The sequence below is a fragment of the Cetorhinus maximus genome, chromosome 18 (genome assembly GCF_964194155.1).
Source record: "Cetorhinus maximus chromosome 18, sCetMax3.hap1.1, whole genome shotgun sequence".
Lineage (NCBI taxonomy): Eukaryota > Metazoa > Chordata > Chondrichthyes > Lamniformes > Cetorhinidae > Cetorhinus > Cetorhinus maximus.
Window position 1 is genome coordinate 65,740,942 of NC_135896.1, and position 24,868 is coordinate 65,765,809.

General features: G+C 46.7%; 1 protein-coding gene across 1 annotated transcript in view; it reads right to left on the reverse strand.

The window, feature by feature from the left end:
- Positions 1-24,868, reverse strand: part of npas3 (neuronal PAS domain protein 3) — a 1,500,089-nt gene that overhangs the window by 27,057 nt on the left and 1,448,164 nt on the right. Inside the window, exons 8-9 of the mRNA XM_078562825.1 lie at positions 15,636-15,829; positions 15,064-15,170 (exon numbers count right to left, since the gene is read on the reverse strand). Of these exons, the coding sequence (XP_078418951.1) occupies positions 15,064-15,170; positions 15,636-15,829 (301 nt within the window). The remainder of the gene's footprint in view (positions 1-15,063; positions 15,171-15,635; positions 15,830-24,868) is intronic.

Genomic DNA, 24,868 nt, shown 5'->3' on the forward strand with positions numbered 1-24,868 from the left:
CACATGGACTCTGCACACGCACGCCGCATCCCGACCACAGTGGCCATATCAGGCCTCCAGTGCCTCCTCTCCCCGCTACTGCTGCTCAGTCACACAAAGATAGTATGCCTGCTCCCAACACCCCCCCAATGGCCCCTTGGACACATTCTGTAACCATCACTTTAGGAAGCACACGGTCTTACCTTCCATAGCAAGGAGGCGCAACTACGTGCAGCGTCGAGGGCAGCAGATGGTTCTTGGCCACGACACCTTGAGGCTCCCCTTCCACCATCTCATCACCGTGAATAGGACAGGTGTTAGAGTTCTGAGTGTGTGCCTAGCTGCATCTCCTGCAGGTTGCCCCCAGACTAGTCATGTGCGACTAAGAGCAACACATGGTGCGGGGGAGAACTCAACTCCTCATGAACCACTCAGGCTGGTGTAAGCATGGACACTATCTGCTTGCCCACTCAGCGAACGAGAAATGCCCAACTTGATTCAATGCAGTCATGACAGTAAGACTTGGGGGAGGTGACCTCAAAGGCTAAGGCTACCTGCTGGGTTAAATGCCCAATGCCAACATGGTCCCTCACCCTTCCAGAGCGCAACAAAAAGTTGAAGAGCTTACGGCACTGGATCCAGGTGCATCGCACCACTTCGCGGGAGCTCACCACCTCCGCCACCTTCTCCCAGGCACGTTTGGTCTTGTGGGGGGGGCCTCCTCCTCCCATCCTGGGGGACCAACACCTCCCGCTCTGCTGCCACCTCCTCGAGGAGGGCAGCAAGGCAGTCATCAGAAAAGCGAGGGGCACATTGGCCCCCTGCTGGCCTACCCTGCAGCCTGCCCTGCTCCTGGGGCAGACCCTGCAGCCTGCCCTGCTCCTGTGGCAGACCCTGCAGCCTGCCCTGCTCCTGTGGCAAACCCTGCAGCCTGCCCTGCTCCTCTGCCCTTCCCTCCAGAGTCCTCTGCTGAGCAGACCTCCTGTGGTTTTATCTCAACGTGGCCATTGCGAGCAGCCTACAGGAGGCTGCCAGGCCTTCTTTTAAACAGACTGCCAGGTCGCCATTGGACCCGGCAGTCTGTGCACGCCCGCCGCAGCCCGCACACTCCTGCTATCCATGGGAGTTGGAAATGCGCTGGGTGGGCCTTAATTGGCCCGCCCGTGCAAAATGGTGGCGCGGCCCCGATTGCGGGCGCCGATTGGGTCCACGTCCGCTCCTGCTCCGCCCGCCAAACGGAAAATTTTGGCCCATTCGTCTTCTCTCTTATCACATGTACCACACTGACCTTTACAAAGTTTGGAAGTGTCAGTGCATGATCCAGTGATACCATACCACTGTATTCTAATGCAACCTTTGGAGGTATCTGCAATTATAATTCCTCCCAAAGCTTCTCAAAAAAGTGACATGCAAAATCTGCAAATGGTTAAGAAATATTCAATAAAATGCTGTTGGAATCTGAAGTTCACAATATGATTACTAATTGGCCTGGATTTTGAAACTGTCAGCTTTCAGAGCCTGAAACTGACAACAATTTCTGGAGTTTGCATATACACAGTTACATGTGGAAATCTAAAGGTGCTGTCAGTGATCTGCTGCTTCTCAATTTGTGCTACTGCAGATCCCCAGAATACAATCAATTAGAAATCATTGAACTGACAAGAACTTACACCATCATTAGCATTGCTATAAAAACCCTTTAAAAAGTTGTACCTTGTTGAATGAACTGTAACTGGGTTTTTAATGGCATACAAAGTTCATTATTGATTCCGAAGAACTTCTCTGATGATGAAAAACTAGTTTTATATTTTTGGAATGTCACATTTTGCCATTATGATAAAAAATTCCATGTATTTAGATTTCTTAAACAAGTTATTTTATGGGCAGAATCTTCGGCTCGGCGAGCGGGGGTGGGGCCCACATGCCGAGGCATAAAATAATGCGCGGTGATGTCGGGCGTGCGTCCCAACGTCACCACGCGTCATTCAGATTTTCAGTTCGGCAGGCGCGTACCCGAGTCGGCTGCGCACTTGCTGAACTGTCAAAGGCCTATTAAGGCCCGTTAACTATCAATTAAAACAGTAAACTGTGCTGCCCAACCAACCTTAAGGTTGGCGGGCAGGCGTAGAGCCCAGGCAGCCTTTGCATTTCTCGTGAAACCTCATCCACGGGCGAGATGAGGTTTCATGAAGGTTTTTAAAGGTTTGAAAAAGTTTTTAATAAAATTCATAGACATGTCCCAGCTCATGTGACAGTTTCATATGAGGGGACATGCCCTAAAATTTTTTTTTACCCTTTATTAAAATTTCTTAAACTTAAACTAATCTCCCTGAGGCAGCTCTATGCTTCCGGGCGCGGGTCACACTGGGTGGGCCTTAATTGGCCCACCCACGTAAAATGGCGGTCCCCAGTCGATCACAGGCAGTGATCGGCTGCACGCACGCCCATGCCTGCTCCCGCACAACCCCCCCCGACAGGAAGAAAATTCTCCCCTATGATATCTTAGCTTCTACCTTATTCTCATGTGTACGTCCTAATCTTTATTTCACTCTCTCTAAAAAGATATTTAGAAGTGAAGCATAATCAGTTTTTTTAACTTCCTGATTTGCTATTTGTGAGAATTCTTCAATGTATTTATCTGCTCATCCGCTTGGTGGCATCACTGGATGCCTGGAGATCCCTTGACTTGGTGCTAGGCTCAAATTATCATTCGGAAATCTGAAATCCATGCCACAGAGATCAGCAAATCTTTGTGCGAGCTTTCTTTGAGGTCAGTGGCAAGTGTCATCACTTCACTGCTGATTACAAAATTTGGACCAAAAATTTCTTCTTCCACAATTATGCTTAAATTTTCAGTTTAGATGTTGTATTAATTACAACATTACTTCAGCATGTGTTATGATCTCCATAGAGATCAATAACTTTTAAGAAGAAATTCAGACTTCCACTTAACAGCTGAAAGAATGATGTCAAGATTTCACAATTTAAAACTTTTACTGTAACAAATGACTAAAATAACACTAATGACTAAGCAGTATTTTCTTTATGTCGGCAACTTATATTATAGCTACAGAAAGTGACGTTCTTCTTGTATACTTATTACCCATCGCACACTCCATGGGACTACAGTCCTTTTAGCAAATGGCCCAAAGTTGCTTCCAGTGGATTCCTGTATCCCCGTTTCGCTGAGTAGTAACTGCAAGTGACCGTCTCCAGGCACTTTCCTCAGTTTTTGTTAAGGTCCTTAAATCCATCGCCAGCAGTAAAGCCTATACTGATGATTTTCCTTCCCCCTGGCATACCAGGATGAATCTCTTGGAATCCTTGGATGGCTGCAGGATGCATTGTTTTGACTATAAACCATCTCCCTCCCACATATGGCTGCGGTAGTTCGCAAAGTCAAGCAGCCTTTCCCCTCTGCTGACGCCCTAGATTTGCTATCTCTCTGTGATATTCATTGATTTGTAGAGAAACTTGTTAACTGATCTCAAAAATGGCTACCTCTGCTCTCTTCCCCATGACAACGTGAAACACATTAACCCTGCATTCAGGTAGAAATGCTAATTAGCTATTTTTGACACCAACTCCTCTTTCATCTTAGAAGTAAATGGGCAGTTTACATCAGAACTGTTTACAACCCGATACCTCTAACACGTTTCTGGACTTTGGAAGACTCTGAGTCTACTCATTGCAAACTCAGAGACAGTTGCCTTGTCTCCAAGTGTAAATGCCTTGCACTTTTTCTCAGTAAATCAATCTAAACTTTATTTGATCTCTAACAATCAAACCACCCAGGCTTACTGTCAGGCAGACTGCGGGACGAGTCACATGACCACCTTCATTTATCCTAAATTTAAAGCTTCAGTCCCATAAATTAATAATCTTATTGTTATGAGACAGCCTTTTGGTAAAGCTAAGTTATTTAAAAAGCCCAGAGGGAAACTTTAAACAACTGTTATAACCTATACTTTTAAGTGTTATGCTTGAGATGCAACTCTAAATTCAGGAATCAGACCACCAGTTCTCGAGAGGTTTTACATTAAACTAAATGAAACATTTTATTAACTTACACAAGTTAAATATATACACATAGCTACAAATTACTACTATCATAACTTTAACAAATTCCCAAACTAATCTCCATTAAGGCAACAGCAACCAATGACTTAACCAGACACCAGGCAAAACATTTTCACGTTATGAATTCAAAATGAGGTTCCTTTCACTTTGATTCATGTGGAGATAGTTGGAAGCTTACAGTTGCTTTGATCTTATATTGCCTCTGCACTGCCTACACAAAACTGCTATCCTTATACCTAGCACAGATCATTAAATGTAAATTTTCATTGTATCACCAGCCTCTTCTAACAATAAAACCCCTCTCGTAGTACCAATTTTATTAGTAATATAGACAGATTGCTTGGTCTCTGCTAGCTAGGTTTCACCCCATATCTTGAATGCCCTATTCAAAAAATGCAAGTGCACTCTACCTCTCTTACCTCTCAAAACTAGTACAATCAAAGCACCCAGACTAACTGGTTTTAATCCAATTAAGACACACCCACAGACTAAACCTCTATTTTAAAAGAAAAATATTTTCCAATAATTTTTTATACATTAATAGCTTCATGACACTTATAAACCTCACAATTTTAACACATTTAAAAATGTGATACTTTAAAATTGGATATTCCTAATGTATGTGAAATCTGTTTCCAGTTATATAGCAAATACAGCTTAATCTTCAGTGTCCTGAAAACACTTCTGAGTATAACTTTGAGTAAAATTAGCAAGCTAATTTAGTTTTCACAACATTTATATCATGGATATTTTTTCCTCTTACTACAAAGCTTTATTTGTTGTTTGGAATAAAGTTATAATCAATCACTTCTTTGTCCTGTATCTTAATTGTGACAGAGTTTTTATTTACATTTTGTGTAAAAGTTACACAACAGAACTGGCTTGGTAGTGGAACCAAAAGGCATGAATGCCGGGACCTTTTCAAATTGGCTGTTTCAGATGCAGCTTTGCGGGTAGCAGTCACACCTCTGAGTCAGAACGTGGTAGCTTCTATTTTCCCTCCAGACACTTGAGCACAAAGTGTAGGCTAACACTTCAGTGCGGCACTGAGGAAGTGCTGCACTGCTGGAAGTGCAATCTTTTGGATGAAATGCTAAACTGAGGTTACGGCTGCACTCTCAAGCGGCACTTTTTAAAGAAGAGCAGGGTAGTTGTTCCAGTATCCAAGCCAAGTCTTACCCCCCAATCAACTTCACTAAAACAGATTACCATTATGTTTGTGGGAGCTTGCTGTGCACATATTGGCTGCCATGTTTCCTACATGTATACTTTTGGGTTGTGAAAGGAACTAGATAAATGGGTTTTGCCTTCAGTTATATATGAATATATCATATGGTTTGCATGATAACATTTCAAAAACACGTATGGTGTATACTCAACCATTTGCACTCCCGCTACCTGCATTCTTGCTTATTTGGGAAACATTTTGAGAGTAGTGTAGAAACAGTGGCCACCAGCAATTTTTTATGACCTTTGTTTGTTCTGCTTCTGTCAGCAAAATAAACTGTTGCTGAAAGAGCTGAATTAAGAGTTGGTAAGCTTGCTGGAAAGTCCTTTGTGTGCCAGCCTGGACTTCTAGTCAACTAAGCCACCACAAGCCCACGAGAGTTGGCCAGATATGCTCCTTTGATGCCAACAACATCCCCCAGCTATATAAATAAGTGTTAAAAACTGCATCTGCTCATCTTCAAGGTTCTGTTGGCAGCCTCCATTACGTTGATCTCAGTGAAGCTGTTGACTTTAAAATCAATACAGGGCATGTGTTGAACGTAACACCAGCTGAAGCTAGCAGAGATATGTTTATATTGTAGACACTGTGTGAAATCTCAGCTGAGGCTGTGCAGGATGTGAGCGTTGGTAGTCGTTAGTGCTCACCTCTTTCACTGTCAGGAGTTGGGTGCTATTGGAAAATACCAAAGGCAACAAGTGGGAACACGTAGCACGTTGAGGGTAGTGATCATCTGTGCAATTTGTGGATTCCTGATCATCTGTCAATTTAATTTATGACTGATGATCAAGACTCTAGTGTCAACACTAGTTGTCATAAGTATAAGCTCTCACTACCATTTAGAAATGATGTTCTATCTACCTAGTGTAGTCACATAATAACATTGACACAACTTTTATGAATTTAAAAATAGTGAATATTCAATGCTTCTATTCATAATTAATCAGCGGACTGTTTATTTTACCAGTCCCTGTCATAGTTATGTTACTTCTACTCTTAAGGGCCGTAACTTCCTACAAAGTGCTGGCCCGCAGGAATTAGAAGTAAATACCTATTTACCTGGTCTTGAAAATTACGCTGACACTTCCCTTCGCCGGAGCTGCTTGGGGCCTGCATGGAGAGAATCCTAGCAGGGCCCAGCGAAGTCTAGTTCCAGTCCATTCAAGGAGGCCATGCCCCTTTTTTACGGCACTTGCTGCCGTAAAGCAGGTAAGTTTGAAGGGCCTGGGAAGTTGACAGACCAAGGGAATGTAAATATCTAAGGGGGAACGGTCCGAACTCTGGGGGAGGACTGAGGTTCCAGGGGTTGGGGTGTGGGAGGGGGTCCAAGGTCCGCTGGGGGGGGTGGGGGGGGGGTCCGAGGTATGCAGGGGGGACTGTATGGGGGTCCAGTGGGGTCATGGCGGGGAAGGTTCGAGGTCTCGGGGGCTCATAGGGAGGGGTCTGAGGGCTGGGATGTGGGGTGTGGCTCATAGAGGGGTCTAAGGTCTGGGGGGTCCGAGGTCGGGGAGAGGGTTGGTGGGAGTCAGAGATCTGGGGTGGTTGGCGGTCCGGGTGAGTTCGTGGAGGGCGGGGGGGGTGGGGGGGAGGTCGGAAGTCTGTGCGGAGTGTGGGGGATCAGAGGTCAGTCGAATGTCTGGGGAGGCGGTGGGGGTGACGGGGTGTCAGAAATCCGTGGCCGGGGGTGGGGATGGGTGTCTCAGGTCTGGGAGGGTGTGAGAGCACTGGGGGATGTCGGGGGTTCGGGGGAAGTGGGGGGTGTCTGAGGTCGGGATGGGGTGGGGGTGTCGGAGGTCGGAGCTCAGAAGTTCTGGGCCTCTGTCTTGTCTCTGCATTATCATTAACCGCTGTGCGTCTCTTCTCATTTTAGAAGGGAAGTGGCAGCTGGTCAATGTGGGTAATGGTAGGGTGTCTAAACCATTGGAAGTATTTATAATGGCCTGGATCCTCCGGTCAGCAGCAGAGTGGGAGCACATGGTGCTGACCTCATTCGCATCTGCGGCCTTACATTTTTCTGCTGGAGGCTGAGGGCCTTCCTGTCCTGACTCCAGCTTGAATTCAGTGAGCCAGTGAGTCAGGAAGCTCAGTGGCAAAAAGCACAATTGCAGTCACTCCACAGTCCCTTTAACGTCACGAACTGGAGACAAACCCTTAGGTCTGACGGTAGTTCAGTGAGTTTCACTGTTTTTAAATGTACCTGTTAAGTATTTTTAATCCCAGATCCCCCCAAGAACCCTGTCATCCCAACACCTCCTAACATTGTTCAACCACCGCCCCCCCCACCCCTCTACCCCATACCGCTCACCTGCCTGTGACCCTAACCCTAACTCCCCTCTGACAGGGTTCAAACGTCCTCCTGACACAGTTAACCCCCACCCCAACACTGTCCACATCCCCTGACACAACGCACCACCCCTACACCCCCGACAGGCTCACCCCCCTATTCTCAACAATGCTCACCACCTCCCCCCCCCGACACTGCTCACCCTCCCCCCGACATTGCTCACCTCCCCCAGGCACTGCTCACCCCCTCCCCCCGACACTGCTCATCCCCCACCGACACTGCTCACCCCCCCGACACTGCTCACCGCTCCCCCCCGACACTGCTCAGCCCCCCCCGACACTGCTCACCCCCCCCCAATCCATCCCCCCCGACACTGCTCACCCCCCCTGACACTGCTCACCACCCCCCCCGACACTGCTCACCGCCCCCCCCGACACTGCTCACCACCCCCCCCGACACTGCTCACCCCCCCGACACTGCTCACCACCCCCCCGACACTGCTCACCCCCCCGACACTGCTCACCACCACCCCCCCGACACTGCTCACCACCCCCCCGACACTGCTCACCCTCCCCGACACTGCTCAACTCCTCCTGACACTGCTCATCCCCCCGAAACTGCTCACCCCCCACCGACACTGCTCACCCCTCCCCCCGACACTGCTCACTCCCCCCGACACTGCTCACCCCCTCCTGACACTGCTCACCAACCCCCGACACTGCTCACCACCCCCCCGACACTGCTCACCTTCTCCTGACACTGCTCACCAACCCCCGACACTGCTCACCACCCCCCCGACACTGCTCACCCCCCCCGACACTGCTCATCCCCTCCTGACACTGCTCACTGCCCCCCAACACTGCTCACCACCCCACCGACACTGCTCACCCCCCCGACACTGCTCACCACCACCCCCCCGACACTGCTCACCACCCCCCCGACACTGCTCTACCCCCGACATTGCTCACCCCACGACACTGCTCACCTCCCCCAGGCACTGCTCACCCTCCTCCTGACACTGATCACCCCCTCCTGACACTGATCACCCCCTCTCTCTGACATTACTCAACCCCTCTGCACCCAGGTTGCCTGAGCAGTGTCGAGGGGTGGGGGGGGCGTGAGCAGTGTTGAGGGGAGGGGGCGGTGAGCAGTGTCGTGGATGGTGAGCAACGTTGGGATGGAGTGAGTAGTGTTGAGAGGAGGCTGAGCAAAGTCTGGGGTGAAAAGTGTTGGGCGGAAGGTGAGAATATTGGATGGGGTATGCACAGTATTGGAGAGAGGGGGGTGGGAAATGTCAGAGAGTTGAGCTTTGTTCCGGGTGTGAGGGGAGCAGCGTCGGGAGGAGATGAGCTGTGTCGGGAGTGGGATGGGCCATGTCAGGAAGTGGGCTGAGCAGTGTTGGGAAGGGATGAGCGGTGTTGGAGGGTGGGGGATGAGCAGTGTCAAGACAGCGGGCTACCGCTACCAGCTACCTATGGGCATTTTGAGCTTTTTTTTTAGGACGGCCTGTATTTTTAAGAGAAATACAAGACTGATCAAAAGATGGCTGATAATCTAAAGTGACCACCTTCTGAAAAATTCCTATGTGGATTATACTGACAGACCTCTCCTGAGAGAACATGGAATGTCGCACCTGAAGAGCTGTCAAGGCCCACTTCAAACAGACACTTGAAAGAACGGCATGGGACATGCAAAAGTCTGGACTTTAATCTCCTGTGGCCATGGAGACATTGGAAACTGATTCCCACATTTCAGCAGTGATCCAAAAATTCATCTCCTGTTGATTTATATCTCAGAATATGTAAAATGGTCTGAGATGAAAGAAAAAGGAACTCTGGGTGCAAGATATACCTATTTCCCCTCCTAGGAATACACAAGAAAATGGGTTAAAAAGCTGGCTGCAGATCAGTGTTTGTGAGTGATAGAAACAAGAAGAAACACTAGATAGCTACCCCTGTAAAAGGCAATTTTATCTTTCTCTTTTGCTGGGGGGCAAGTGTGTTCTAGCAGAGACCGCAAGTAAAAAGAAATAAGATAGCCTCTTTAGTTACCCTGCAGAGAGAACCAGAATTCCTACAGCTGCCAAAGTCAGCTCTACCAAAATTGCCCAACTTAACGGCCACAACAAACCACCATCTATGCACAGACAAGCCAAGGACTGATTTGTATATTTTTAAACTTTTATTTGGACTCTTAACTTCTCATTTCTAATCTGTGTGTGTTCGTGTGTGTCGCTTCATTTTATTATTTTTCTCAGGTTTTAGTAAGTAATAAACTTACTCTTTTTTCGACTCGAGAAAGCCTGGTTAAATTGGCTCCTTATAAAAAGTAAATACATTTGGACTGGGAAAGGGTATCCACGGGGAAAGGATTTTTAAACTAACTTTGTTGCAACCAACTGAGGGGGTTGAATAAAGAGAGGAGCCAGCTCATTCCTCCTCACCCGCGATCATAACAAAATTGGGGTCTTGTCCCAGTCGTAACAGCAGTGTTAGAGGGTGGGGTGGGTGCAGTGTTGGGGGGTTGGGGAATGAGCAGTGTTAGGGGGTGTAGGGTTGGTGTGCTTTGATGCTTCTCCTGATTGAAAGGGCTGCATTCTTAGCAGGCATTACACCTGCTCAGAACTGCGCTAAAAAAAATCAGGTAAAAAGCTAGTTAAGTACCAGGCAAACAGCCCAAGTTTACACACTGACAGGCCCCGACTCCCCAATGCCATTGCAATGCTATTGCAAATGTCTCCATGTTCATCGCTATTAGGATCGGAAGATCTGGACCAACATATTTCTAGTTTATACATTTCTAGCTGTGCACCTTTAGTCCACAATGATCATCATTTCCTCTCTTTGGCACCAGAATCCGCAGGGGAGACCAAAGATAGGCACTTGCTTCAGGTTCAGGCTGAGGTGACAACAGCAGAAGAAGAGGCCTAAAGGCTGGGATTTTCCAGTCCTGCCCACCGTGGAGCTGGAAATTCCTGCCCTAAGTCAACGGACCTTTGGCTAGTCCGTCAAATTTTCTGTCCCGCCCGTGACGATTCAGGTGGGACCAGAAAATCCCGGCCAATGTTCCAGAGGCAGCAGCTGCCCAATAGCCACAGTGGTCGTGAGGAGGAGTGGGCCAGGCACCAAACAGCAAAAGGAGAAACTTAGACTTATTTTTAAGTCTCAAAAAAACTTAAGGGGCTCTCCCTGATGAGCAAAGTCAGAGTGGGGATTGATTAAGTAAAGACAATGCTTATCTAACACCTTTCAAAAGCTCAGAACATTCCAAAGCACTTTACAATCAATGAAGTGTGTTTTGTGTTTAATCATCACTGTAACGTAGGGAAAGGTGGCAGCCAATTTGCACACAGCAAGCTTCCATAAACGGCAATAATTTAAATGACCAGTTAAACTCGTTAATTGAGAGATAAATGTTGTCCAGGGCACTGGGAGAACTGGGATAACTTCAAATACTGCCTTGGGATCTTTAATGTTCACTTGTGAGGGAAGGTAAGCCATCAGTTTAGTGTTTCATTCGAAAGATGGCACCTCTGACAGAGCAACTTTCCTTCAGAATGACACTGGACCCTCAGCTGAGATACAGCTCCATTAGTTATGGGGAAGCAGGGAGAGTATGGCTGAGAGTGAAAACAGTGAAAGAACATGGCAAAGCTGGGGTGCAGAGATGCTGTCAATCTTATCAGCTGCTGGCATTAACATTTTGTAGGTTCATCACCCACCTGGCAGCCGACTAAATTGACTGACTGGTCAGTGAGCCAGAAGTAAGGCCAGTGGGAGAAGGCTGCAGGGAGGGACCCATGGGAATGGTGCTGGCAATTGTTGGTGGAGGAGAGGCCTGCAATCAGGCCTGGGCAGATGTCAACAATGGAAGCTAGTGATCAGGGCAGGAGGTGACTTAAGGCTTCCTTGAGTGGCAAGGGGGAGCAATCCTGCCCAAAAGGAGCACTGATAGAAGCATTTACCTAGATGAATTGAGTGGCTCCTGCTTTTCGTTAGCTGGTAACTCTCCCCACCCCAAGGAAATTTGTGTAGCAGCAGTAAATTTCAATTGAAGCTTCTCTTATTTCTCTGTGAAAGTCTGATTTAAATATGCTAATTAAGCATCCTGTCACTGTAAAAATGGGGCTGTGCGCACACGGGGTGGGTTGGGATCACATCACCTTTTTCACTTTTAAAGCTGCCGCAGTTGTCTTGAGAAGGTTAATATTGAGGCCTAAATCTCTGGAGCAGAGCTTGAACTTACAAACTTCTGACTGAGGCAAGAATGCTATCACTTGGTATATTTAAAATGGAGCAGGCCATTTTCCACTCTATTCCCACTGATTATGCTATTGGTAGATTATTTCAATGGGAGCCTCAGTAATAAATACAAATCCAGGTCCCATAACATGCAGGTGAGCCTGCTGAGTAGCTACTGAAACTCATTAACATTAGCTATAAGAACTTTCCTCAGTGGGGCCCACAGAAGCAGCACTCGTCCCAAGGCCTGTGTGTTAAGTCACCCCTGTAGCCATCTAGTGGGTGGCCCTGAGGGGGAAACTAGTCTTTCCAGATTCTACACACAGTGGAAGGCTGCGGTTCTGGTGGAAAATCCAGCTATCTCTGACTGTGGTTAGGCCAGGTCGCTGCAATTCCCCAATCTTACTCTATTGATTGTTTAATAGGATTGGAGCAGAAAAGTGTCAGGCACAACATTCACCACCATCCATTTTAATACTGTGCTGATTGTTTGCTAGATGTGATGAGTCACAAGCATGTACAGTGTAATAATATTCAGATCACAGAAAGGCATCATCAGACATCTTTTCCATTGCCAGAAATTTCCCCCCATCGGTGGGGAGGCGGGGGGGGGGTTGTGCGGGAGCAGGCGGGAGTGGGGATGAGTGCAAACCGAATCGGGTCCATGCTGCCATTTTATGTGGGTGGGCCTGGAACTGCTGTGCACTCCCAGTGCGGGCGGGGGGTTCCCTGAGTGGCTCCTTGTGAGCACGTGAAAGAGCTCAGAGATCTCCCTGAGGCACAGAGGTGCCTCAGGGAGATTTGTTTCAGTGTTAAATTTTTAAATAAAGAATTTTTAAACTTTTGAAACATGTCCCGCCATGTGACAGTGTCACATGAGCTGGGACATGTTAATGAAATTTCGGAAAAAATTTTACTGATTTTTTAAACGCTTCATGAAACCTCATCCCGCCCGTGGATGAGGTTCCATGAAAAATGCGAAGGCCACCTGGGCTCTTTGCCTGCCCGCCAACCTTAATGTTGGACAGGCAGCTCATTTAATTGCATTAATTAGTTTTTAACGGGCCTTAATAGGCCTTTGACAGTTCGGTCACTGACAATCTAAATGACATGCGGTGACGTCGGGACGCACGCCTGACGTCACTGCTCGCCGACAGGAAAATGCTGCCCCATCATTTTTGGCATAACAGCGCTGGAATATAGAGGCCATGTCCCTCTCTGGCACCCAGTATTGCTATGGATCAGAGGGTGGCTATTGAACTGTAATGCCTAGGAAGTCTGTGCAACGATCAGTGCCCTGGAATGATTTAAAAACATTTTATTTTAATCTTCCTTGGCACCATGGTGGCCAGTCCATGGTCTTGAGGCCAAACATCAGTCAATCTCCACAGCCGCTGCATGCTCACTCCCCAGAAGATGTTGGGGAATCCACAGAAATGATGTAAATGACCCCAAAGCAGAACAGTCAGCCAGGATGAGGGGGACATCTTTGATGGAAGTCCTGTCTCATTGAAGATGTGCCCCAATTCCATGACAGTGGAAACTCTAGCCTGCTCTGTTAACTGTCAAATTTAAAGGTTGCATGAAAATATATATGGTGAAAAATGTAGATTTCAGCCCAACTTTCTAAGTTCTCCCTGGTGAAAAATGGTGAGAGGTGTGATGTTCTTACGATGTTATCAACATCCTCTACAGCAGATCACAAGTGTGATACACTGTAAATCAATCCTAGATGTCATCACAAACAAATCGGAACTGTGAAGAAACGCTTCTATTAAATTTTGTGAATCAACATACATGCATTAGGTGTCTCTAAATGATGACATACTGCAATACTGATCTCTAATTGTATTGGCCAATGTCAGCCCATGTTAGTAAACAACAGCTGTTCAGAGGCTGTGTTGTATTTGTCTAAATTTGTGCTTGCATCCCTTGAGAATTAATTTCCCTGCAATGTGACAGACATGAATGGAAATGATGGCTAAAAGGTTTGTGTCTGCATATGACACTGTACCTGTGTATAGCATAGATTTATAATTGCAAACTTAAGCAAACATAAGAATTCCTGAGCAAAACAGTACCTGTGCAAGAATAAGTCAAAAGTGTTAAAAGGATCTGTTAATAGTTGCATGGCGTTTACTTGCTGAGCTTGTTAATACATTCCAAGGTCATTTGTTAACAAGTTAACAAGATTTTATACACAACATTTCAGTAGCCTTTTAACTGATTACTAAACCATGTCTCACATTTCTTTAGTAAGACAGAAGAGCCAAGTTGCACATCCACCTTGCCTCTCTGTAAATAGCTTTCTCAATTTCACACATCATTCTAGCACTGAGATCAGATATCAGATATGAGTCCATCAAAGCCATTTTTCTGTCAATTACTAGTATATTCATGGGTTTGAAGAAGAATGGAGTTCACTCACTCCTTTCCTGAGTTTTCCACTTCTGGCATTTGTGTCCAATGAGAGTATAGCAGGTGTACAATTGGCGAAAGAACCCAAAATCTAACACTGTATAGCAGAAAACATGAATGCACCAAGACTGTGTCATTGTACTGCTATTTCAAAGCTTCATCTTTCTTCACCATTTTGTTTTAATTATTAACTGAAGCACTTTTACTTTCTGGGATGCAGTAAAATATATCCATGCAAACTTCAGACCCGTTTGTGAATAATATTTCTCAGATAATCAACTGTTCTTTTTAATTTTAATTTCTTCCACTTGTTTTTAAGGCCCCCAGTATCTTGGGCCTGTCATTATCCCATGATGGTAGATAGGCAACCTGCTTTTAGGCATTGACAATGCTGTTTTCATCCAGTTCATTTGTTCTGCTCCCTATGTGCAAGTTTAGAGTTTCTGCTTGGCAACTCTCCACAATGATACCATTAAGACTGGGAACTCTCAGTCAACCGAGTCTTGAACATAAACTCCGACTCACCATTCTGCAAACAAAGTGCTGGAATCTGGTATCAACCAACATCAATATTCTTGTGCTGCTATAGTGAAAGTCTGACCTCAAGATGCTGCTTGCTTTATTTTAGTAGAAGTAAATTTGTTCCTGTGAGGAAAACCCAAATAGTGAGTTTCCATTGGGCTACTTGTGGATGTGTACAAATAGGAACATCTCTCAACAATACATTTAAGGATCTTTCTTTCAATTATTCTGAGGGGAATACTTTGCACTGAATGACATTCTTCTATGAAGCTAATGTTGCAGTGTACTCCTGTAGTTAGCCATATACTCACAATCCAAATGACTGTGTCTGATTCCTTCTACATCCTCAGCATGAATGAAGTAATAGCATCTTTTACCCACAATATCTACAGGAGTTAGATCCATATAGTCGCTAATCCTACAGGGTACAGAAGCATAAATTAATCAATATTAAACATAATAATAATAAATTAATAACTTGAAAATACGGCATAGTAAAATGGTCTATTTTAATGTATTCCACACTAACTTGTCATTGAAAAAATAGACAATGGATAGAGTGCTGTGGGGTGCAAAATATTAAACTGCAGACACAGATGCAAAAGAATTGGCTTGGTCCCCCATTCAGCTGCTATTTGAGCCCAGTTGTATGTGAAGGCACCAAGTGGAGATCAGGCATTTTCCTGCAGGATAGAGGGGAAAACATTGCATGCATTCCCACCAGGCAGCTGGTCAGTCATGAGTGGCACTGGCTGTGGGTGGCACATACACTTGAAATGTAAGGCTTGGGTTGGATCATCAAGCAAAGGAAATTTAAAAAATGAGCAATATATTCTCATTAAAAAAACAGAAACACAGATAAATGAAAGACAAATCTACTTACCGGTTTTCACAGTAAACAATATTGAGGTCCATATTGACTCTGGTGACAAACATTTGGCAGTCAATCCTGACTTCATTAATAGTAGGAGGAGGCAAAGCATGAGCCACAACTACTAGACCTATGATTTGAGTAGGGAGCACACGTCCGTGTGAAAGAGAAACTCTCAACCGTAATCGTCCAGTTATATGTATGACCTGAAACACAGTAACAGTATCACAAGGTGTAAATGTTAGCAGTCTGCCAGTTCATCAATGCGGAAGAGTGGCCACTTTAAATGCAATGTTTGGCAAAAACAATAAGATTATTTTACCCCTTGCATTTTTGAATTTCTAACATACAATAAAAGGACACAATAGTAATGACTATGATGTTGATATTAATAATTCTAGATATGGTTGTAATAGATTTACATAAGGTAAGATCGAGAAAAAATATGGTCCAATATTCCTCAATCGATAATTGTATCAAAAGGAAAATTAGTTAGTGTTGGATTTTGGGAAGTGATAATGTATTGTTTATTAATGCTTAACACTTCTCTGACAATTCATATAGTTTCAAAAATGGATTGAGAAACCTTAGGGAAAGGGTTGAAATAAATACATTTGTGCTTATTAAGGCCCTGTTAACAGCTGATCAATGGGAACTTGTTCACAATTATGCACCATTAGATGAGTGCTGAAAATTGAGTATTTAACATCAGGTCACATCTGAGTCTTACAGCTTAACAAGGAGGAACAATTTGAAGTATCACACAGGTCTCTTGCCCCAGTCCTTCTCTCTGTTACAATTCTGTAACAAACTCATCTTGTCTCTGAGTTGTTTCCATGACAGAAAGAATTTTTACGTGAATAGTTATTAGTTTGATTCACAATCCCCCACCAGAAGGACTTGTGATTACTTTTGATCTGGTTCTGGCCTCTTGACATGTCTGGCTTGGGTGACCCTAATAGGTGTAATATTCCCACCAGCATAGCTCAGGGACAATGTAGCATGCAAGGCTTATCATGACAAAGTGCAGTCCCTAGAGAAGGACCATGTTTAGATCTGCAACTTCATCCTGAAGGCCATCTATGAACTGGTTCCTGCTGAACCCTTATAGCTCAATGGTTGTGGATTGGCTGTTGTTGTTTTCAGATTGGTTGCTGCAGTTCATGGCTAATTGACTGTGGTTTGGCTGGTTGCCAATACCTGGATCATATTAATGGAAGGATGGCATCTGATGACTGGATGCTTTGTTTACTGCCTGTCCTCTGGTGACTGGCTGGAAGGCATCTGGTGACTGAATGCTGGAAATAGCTGGCTGTGGTTTGGCTGGCTGCTGGTGAAGGATGGATGGTTTCTAAAGTTGACGGCAGGTAATGGACTAATGGCTTCTGATGACGGGCTGCTGGTGTTCGCTGCTGGACTGGTTGATTGTTTTGAGTGGCTGGCTGCTGGTGGAAGATGGTCATGACTTGCTTGGCTTGCTGAAGCAGATGGGTGATTGTGGATTGCTGGGATTCCTAGCTTTCTTGGTCTGCATGGCTCAGCTACTCATTAGAAAAATAATCACTGACTCACTTAATTCTGTAGTTATAATTACATGAAGTAGTGTACCCATCATAATATATTTATGGAAATATATTAAAAAACACTGGAATTTTGGGCTTAAATGTGTCAATAGCTTGTGTTTGTATCTTTTCACTGCAACTACCCATCTTGTGCCTTACATGAAATAAAAACAAAAATGCTGGAAATACTCAGCAGGTCAGGCAGCATCTGTGGAAAGAAACAGTTAAGTTTAGGTTGATGACCTTTCATCAGAATATTTTCTATTGCCTCCATTAAATGCCACCCCTTGTTTGGGGCATTTGGGGACCGTTTTGGTCTGGTCTCTAAATGCTAATTTACAATATTATTCTACCATTGCTTATGATAATTGCACTCTCCATAGTGACATCAAAGGATATTTTGGCATTCATAATAGTGAAGTAGCTCACTTAATTGTTTGAGAAAGTGGTAACTTATATTTATGTAGTGTGTTATTATGTGCCTGATATGCCCGATAAACATGAACGGAGTGGAGATGATGGGGACTGTGTGTGTAACTGCTAACTTGGGAATTCAGTGCGGAGGTGGGGGGTGTGGAATTACTGCTTTTTGTCACCTATATTCAGCCTCCTTAATCAGATGAGCAGGTATTTTATTGGCTGGTGAGCTTTAAGATTTTCTCTCTCTAAATGGGGGCAGCAGTTTAAACCAGTACTGGGGAGATATAAGTGCTGCATTAAATTTATAGCTTAACCAGATAATGTACTTAGTATAACTACAGATAACAGTTGAGTGATATTTCTAAACTTGAAGCCTAATTCGTTAAATATAACACAATAAAGATGGCAGGGCAGGCGATGCATTGCAGCTGTAGCATGTGGGTGTTGGTAGACACCAATGTGATCCATGGCAACAACATCTACAGTAAATGCCTGCAGCTCAAGGAACTTTGGCTCAAGGTTGATGAGCTGGAGTCTGAGTTTCAGACAATGCAATGCCTCAAGGAGGGGGAAAGTTATCTGGACACTTTAGACTGGAATGTATGTGACGTCCTCATCCCAAACACACCCACCCCTGGCTAAAATGTCAGTGGACAGTCTGCTCACAATTGCAATAGCTGCCCCATAGCAATTTAGCGCTCAGAGCAGCAATAATTGTTTTAAGCCAAGACTTTGGCCCCTATCTTGGGAAGAAATTCAATTTTATAGAGCTGGCAACTGCTAGTACTACAGGCAGTTCTACTGTGTCAAGGGGACCCAAGTAAGTCAGGGATTTAGACGAGGGGGGTTGAAGGGCCAGGTTCAAGAGGCCAGGGAAGGGTTGAAAAGAGTGGGGATGACTTTTGGTGGATGTGGGGGAGGGGGGTGTTGCCTCTGATGGGCCAGCAGGCCTGGAAAGGAGGCTTCTTCACCTTGCCTAACACCAGCCCCAGCAGCTAAAGCTGCCAGGACTCCCGCATGGTGTGGCACACCAACCAATAACATACCTACTCATCTGATTAATGGGCTACATTCCCATACCAGGAATGTAGTTGAAGTAGGGGACAATATAGTTAGATGGATAGGTGCTGTTCCCTGTATCTTAGAGAGCGTGAGTCCCCTGAAGACTGTGTTGCTTGATTGATCAGTGCAAGGGTTAAGAACGTCTCTTCCAGGCTGGAGAGCAACTTGGAGTGGAAGGGGAAGGATCCAGTTGTCATGGTCCACATGGGTACCGACGACATAGGGAGGACTAAGAAAAAGATTCTGCTGTGGGAGTATGAGTAGCTAGGAGCTAAATTTAATAGCAGAACCACAAAGATAATAATCTCTGCATTACTAACTAAACTATGAGCAAACTGGCATGGGGTAAATAACATCAGAGAGTTGAATACGTGGCTCCAAGATTAGTGTGGGATAAATGAGTTTCAATTCATGGGGCACTGGCACCAGTAATGGGGAAAGAGGAAGCTGTACTGTTGGGGCAGTCTTCACCTGAGCCGTGCTGCGACCAGTGTCCTGGTGAGTCAAATGACTAGGGCTGTACAGAGGGCTTTAAACTAAATAGTGGGGCAGGGTTCATGTGAGGAGAGATTTGGAAAGTCAAAAGGACAAGGCTATATGCAATGTAGTGATATGGGTAATGGTAACCAGAGTGTGACAGGAAGGAACAGAGCATACAAACATATGAGTGCACCAGGAAATATGGTCAGAGTCGAGAAAAATGGCTTTTAACTAACAGAGCTGGAGAGAGGTAGTATGAAGGAAGATTTAGAAATCTAAAGGTAAAAAATGAGGCAACAGGAAAGTATTTCAATGTAGGTGAAGACAACCTGAATGGCACATGGAGGGACAGCAAGTTTAATGGTAATAGTGCACCAGAGAGTAAGGTCTATGCAGGGAATAGCAGTAAAATAACAAGATTGTAGTTACTTTATTTGAATGCGCAAAGCATCCTCAATGAAATAGATGAACGAGTACACAAATTGAGATACATTTTTAGATCTAATCGCCATTGCAGAGACATGGGTCGGAAGCATCCCAGATTTGCACTAAGTGCAGTAGTGGACGGGTAAAATGACCCGCCAGCCGCAATGGCGGCTTTTCACACGATATCGTCCCAAACCCTCCATATTAATTATGCATTCCCGGGAAACACGCTGTTACTATGGTGGGCAAGCTGTTATTCGCCTGCCACGCCATCACCTCGCTGATTCATCACGCCGGGCGCCATATTTAAAGTCCAGCCATGTGCGCACCTCTCAGTGCTTCCAGCTCATGGCTGCTGCACAGAAGACATGGTCCCGAAAAGCAAGACTGCAGCCCCCAGGTTTAGTGACACATCCCGGGAGCACCTTTCAGATGCCGTGGAGGCCCGCTTTGATGTCCTCTACCCCCGCTCTGGCCGCAGGAGGGGCAGTGGCATCACCAATCCAGCGTGGCAGGCAGTGGCAGCGGTGGTCAGTGCCAATGCGCTGCAAAAGAGGACAGCCACTCAGTGCCACTACAGATGAATGGTCCCATCTGTTCCACCAGGGTAACTCACTCTTCTCACCACTCTCAACTCACACTCACAAACCCATCACACATCCATAGGGATCTCACGCCTCAAGGGATAATACCACTAACTCTCACACACACCCTCACATCTCCATCAGCCTCATATCCTCTCGAGCTCGTGTCCTCATCCCGTCCATGGCTCCACTCATCACACAAACATTCCACACAGCGCCATGTGTCCTGCTCACACTCTCTCCATCTGTTTTCATGCAGGAGGAGCTGGCTCACATCAGCAAGGAGAGGTCCCAGACCAGAGATGGAGTGGCCCACTTTAGGCCCCTCACTCACTTTGAAGAGCGTGCCATCCCGCTGACTGGTGAGTGCATGGGCCATGCCTATGGTGACGGTGAGGTCAGCGGCAAACACTCACCTAAGGATCCTGCAACATATCATCCCTCTCTCAACGCATCTGTGAGTGCTCTCTCTCCTGCTTTTGACTCTGCTGCCATGCACTAATTATCTCTACTTTGGTTCACTGGGAGCTCCGCCAAGTGACCGACACCCTCAGCCAGCCAGTCCCTCAGCTCCATCCACATCCTCACCTCCAGCCAAGAGGACTCCTCCTCCATTGAAGAGCTGGAAATAAGCAGCCTGAAAGACATGGCACAGCGCTTACCCACACTCTGTGCCAGCGCAGAGACACACACCTCAGTGGGACTTAGATTTAGAGGAGGCTTGGATTCACAATCTGGTGGTCACCGCATGGACATGCGTCCGCAGCAGAAGGAGGCAGATTCAGCCGAACTCCACACCCTCGGAGGACTGCTGGGGAAGAGGCATCCATGAGGTACAAGTCAGATGACAAATCTCTGGACTCGGTCTTCCAACTCATCCTGGAGAGTCAGCAGAAGATGTGGGAACATCATGCAGAGCTGTTGGAAGCCCTCAGCAGAGTGGCACACGAGTCGGAGGAGTGTATCCACCTGCTCTCTGATGAAGTGGTGCCAACATGTGCGAGTATGGAGGTCTCATGGGGAGGATGGCGGATGCCATGGAGACCCTCGTCCAGCAGAACGTGGGGATGCGCGCAGACCTGCACTCCATCGTGGAAGCCATGAGTGAGTTCCTGTAGTGGCAACGTGAGAGGGAAACAGGGCACCTTGATATCCCTCCAGGTGCTCCTTCCCCTCAATGAGGCAAGTCGGGGCCCTTGGGCACCCGGAGGGAGGAGGAGACACCCTGGGTTATCCACTCAGTAATCTCAGAGACTGTCCTCTCTCTCCGAATCCCCTGTGCCTGTGAGCCCCTCAACCTTGTCCTCTGTCACTGCAGAGGGAGCAGCTGGCCCACAAGTGATTCTGGAGGGAAAAGTGTGTGTGTGGTAGGGCCTTTTGGAGCCTCATGCAAGCACTCTCCCCATGCACACGGATCCTTCCTGTATCACACTCATCTCAATGTCCTGAGCATTTTCAACGCTGCCTGCTGGGGTTTTCTTTCAGTTGTTCATCTGAGCTGACCTGCATCTCCACCTACCCACTGATCACACCCCCATGTAACGCCTGATCTCGCCCACCACGACTCTCGTTTCACTTTCGATTTGGACAGCATGGTGCTATTTCAAGTTTACTTTTGCTCCCCTATCCACAATAACCACCCTCCCATCCCTTCTCCCGCTACGGTTGAACACTCACCCTCCCACCCCGCTCTGCCCTCGGTCATGCTCACCATTCCCTCATACCACGCCCACCCTCAGTTTGCTCCCCAGGAGGCAGACATGGACCCATCAGACCCCACCCTTGCACTTTCTCTTGGACAAACCCCCTGCCCCTGGACTTGTTCCCCTCCTGGAACCCCTTCCCCCTTCCAGGTCCCTTCCCCCACCACCCCCGCTGCCAGAACTCCTTCCCCTCCCCAGACCCCTTCCCCCTCTAGAACCCCTCCCCCCCAGAACTCCTTCCCCACTCTGGACCCTTTCCACCCCACCCCGGAACACCTTCCTCTCCTTAGTCCTCCCACCCCCTGGACACCCCCACCTCCCGCTTAGTCTCTCCCCCTTCCTGACTCCTTCAGACACCCTTACTGTCTCCACTATCCTTAATCCATACCCCTCCCGACTCCTTCCTCTAACCTCACTTCATCCTCCAGCCTTATTCCTTCCCCCTTCCCGGCTTCTTTCTCCACCCTTACTTCTTCCTCCACCCGTACTCCCTCCCCCCTCCATACTCCTTCCTCCACCCGTACTCTCTCCCCTCTCTGCACTCCTTCCTCCCCCTTTACTCCTTCCCCTCTCCACACTCAGCCCCCCCTCTGGACTCCTTCCCTTACACATTCCACTCCCCTTACACCTTTCTCCCCAGTTGCCGTCATCTCCCCATTACCCTCTTCTCCCTGTACCCCACGCCCCTCCCAACCTCCTCCCGATGCCTTCACTCCCCCTCCCAACCTCACCCCCCCAATACCTTCATGCCCCCCCAACCTCACCTCCCCCTCAACACCTTCATTCCCTCCTCCGAACCTGACCTCCCCAACACCTTCATTCCCTCCTCCCAACCTTACCCCCAACACCTTCATTCCCCCTCCCAAACTCACCCCCTCAACAGCTCTTCCTCTCCCAGTCCATCCTAGATCTTCCCCTCCCATCCCTTCGACCATCATCCGTTGTGAGCATCAATGGTGACTTTACAGCTTCTGTGAGCTGCTTCGCAGCACAGCCATGTCTTTGAGATGCCATGGACGTTCCTCCAGTGTGCTGTTGCTGTTGGGCACCAGCATTCTCTGCTCCTTAGGTGACCACAACGTGAGCAAGGCCCTGGCTGTAAGTTCCAACTTCTGCATGTCACACTTGTCAAGACGTGTTCTGCACCAGCATGTTTTCCCGTCGAAGGGGGCGGACGATCCAGCAGGGGAGCGGGGGGTGGGATGAGCCCAGAAGGCTGGCCTTTTAAGGATATGCTGATGTATTACAAAGAGGTTCCCAACGTCTGATGATGGGGAACCGGCCCACCATCGACAGGCTGAGCGGACGATTGCAAACTGGTTTCACGACATCCCTTCCCGCCATCCAAAGAGTTGGCTGGAACACATCCCCGCCTACTCTGACTGCCCCGCAGCCACTTCATGCTCGAAGGAGTGTTAAGTGGCTGCAGGTGGGATTTCTGTTCCTCACTTGGGAGGAAGTCCTGTCCTAGAGAACTGCTAGTCAATCTGAGTGTCTGGCAGCTCTCCAGTCCCTGCAGCAACAAGAGCTGCAGTGGACTGAAGAGGAAGTACACCGACATGCCTGAGTCTAAAACCCAGGAACGGAGGGCAGGGGAAGTTTAAGGGGTGCCAGGGCAGGGAGGTGGGTAGAAGGAGGTCCAGCAGCCACTGGACCTTAAAGGTGGCTTCTGATGGAGTGCCCCCCCAACTTTCCCACCCAAGCTCTAGGCCCGTTCTTTATCGGGCTTCCCCCACACCAGGTAAATCCTCCTGCCAGCCTCAAAATTGAGGCTGGGCAGGAAACAGCCCTTAAGTGGCCATTAATTGGCCACTTATGGGTCTCAACTGAGGCAAGGACAGGGTTCCTGTCTGAGGCCTTGCCCGCCCCAGCATAAAATCGCTGTGTGGTCGGGGCAAGCAACCCGGAGGAAATCCCATTCTTTCAATTTCACATTTCCCCCCCCACCTAAAAACTTGCCGGCGGGAGAACCTAAAATTCTAGCCCACATTATGTTTGAAAATAACATGCTGCAATCACAAACAAGAATCTTAAACTTAAACAAATCCAATTACATAGGCATGAATGAAGAGCTGACTAAGGTTGATTGGGTAAATAGACTAAAAGGTTTGGCAGCAAATAAACAGTGGAAACATTTAAAGAGACAATTCAGAATTTTCAACAAAAATGCATTCCATTGAAAAATAAAAATTCAGTGAGAAAGATCCATCCATGGCTTACTAAGGAGGTTAGGAATAGTATTAGATTAGAAGAAGAGGCTCATAATGTTGCAAAGAATAGCAGTAAATCTGGGGATTGGGAATGTTTTAGAAATGAGCAAAGGGCCACAAAAAAAGGCAAAAAAACAAAACATATGAGTGTAAACTAACCAGAAATATGAAAACAGATTGTAAGAGCTTTTACAAGTATATAAAATGGAAGCGAGTAGCTAAAGTAAATGTTGGCCCCTTAGAAGCTGAGGTAGGAGAAATTATCATGGGGAATGAGGAAATGACAAAGGTATTGAACAAATATTTTGTATCTGTCTTCACAGTGGAAGACACAAGTTACATACCAGGAACTGAGGCTAACCTAGGGGCTAATGAGAGCAAGGAAATTGAGGTAATTATATAAGTGGAGAAAAAGAACTGTAGAAATCAAGGGACTAATATGTGACAAAATCCTCAGGACCTGATGATCTACATCCTAGGGTTCTAAAAGAGAAAGCAGCAGAGATAGTGGATGTACTGGCTATGATTTTCCAAAATTCCCTGGATTCTGGAATGGCCCCAGCAGATTTGAAGATAGCAAATGTAACACTACTATTCAAGAAAGGAGAGAGGGAGAAAATGGGGAACTACAGGCCAGTTAGCCTGACATCAGTCATTGGGAGAGTATTGGAATCTATTATTAACTAAGTCTTAACAATGCATTTAGAAAAACATAATATGATCAGGCAAAGTCAACATGGTTTTACGAAAGGAAAATCCTGCTTGACAAATCTATTAGAGTTTTTTGAGGATGTAACT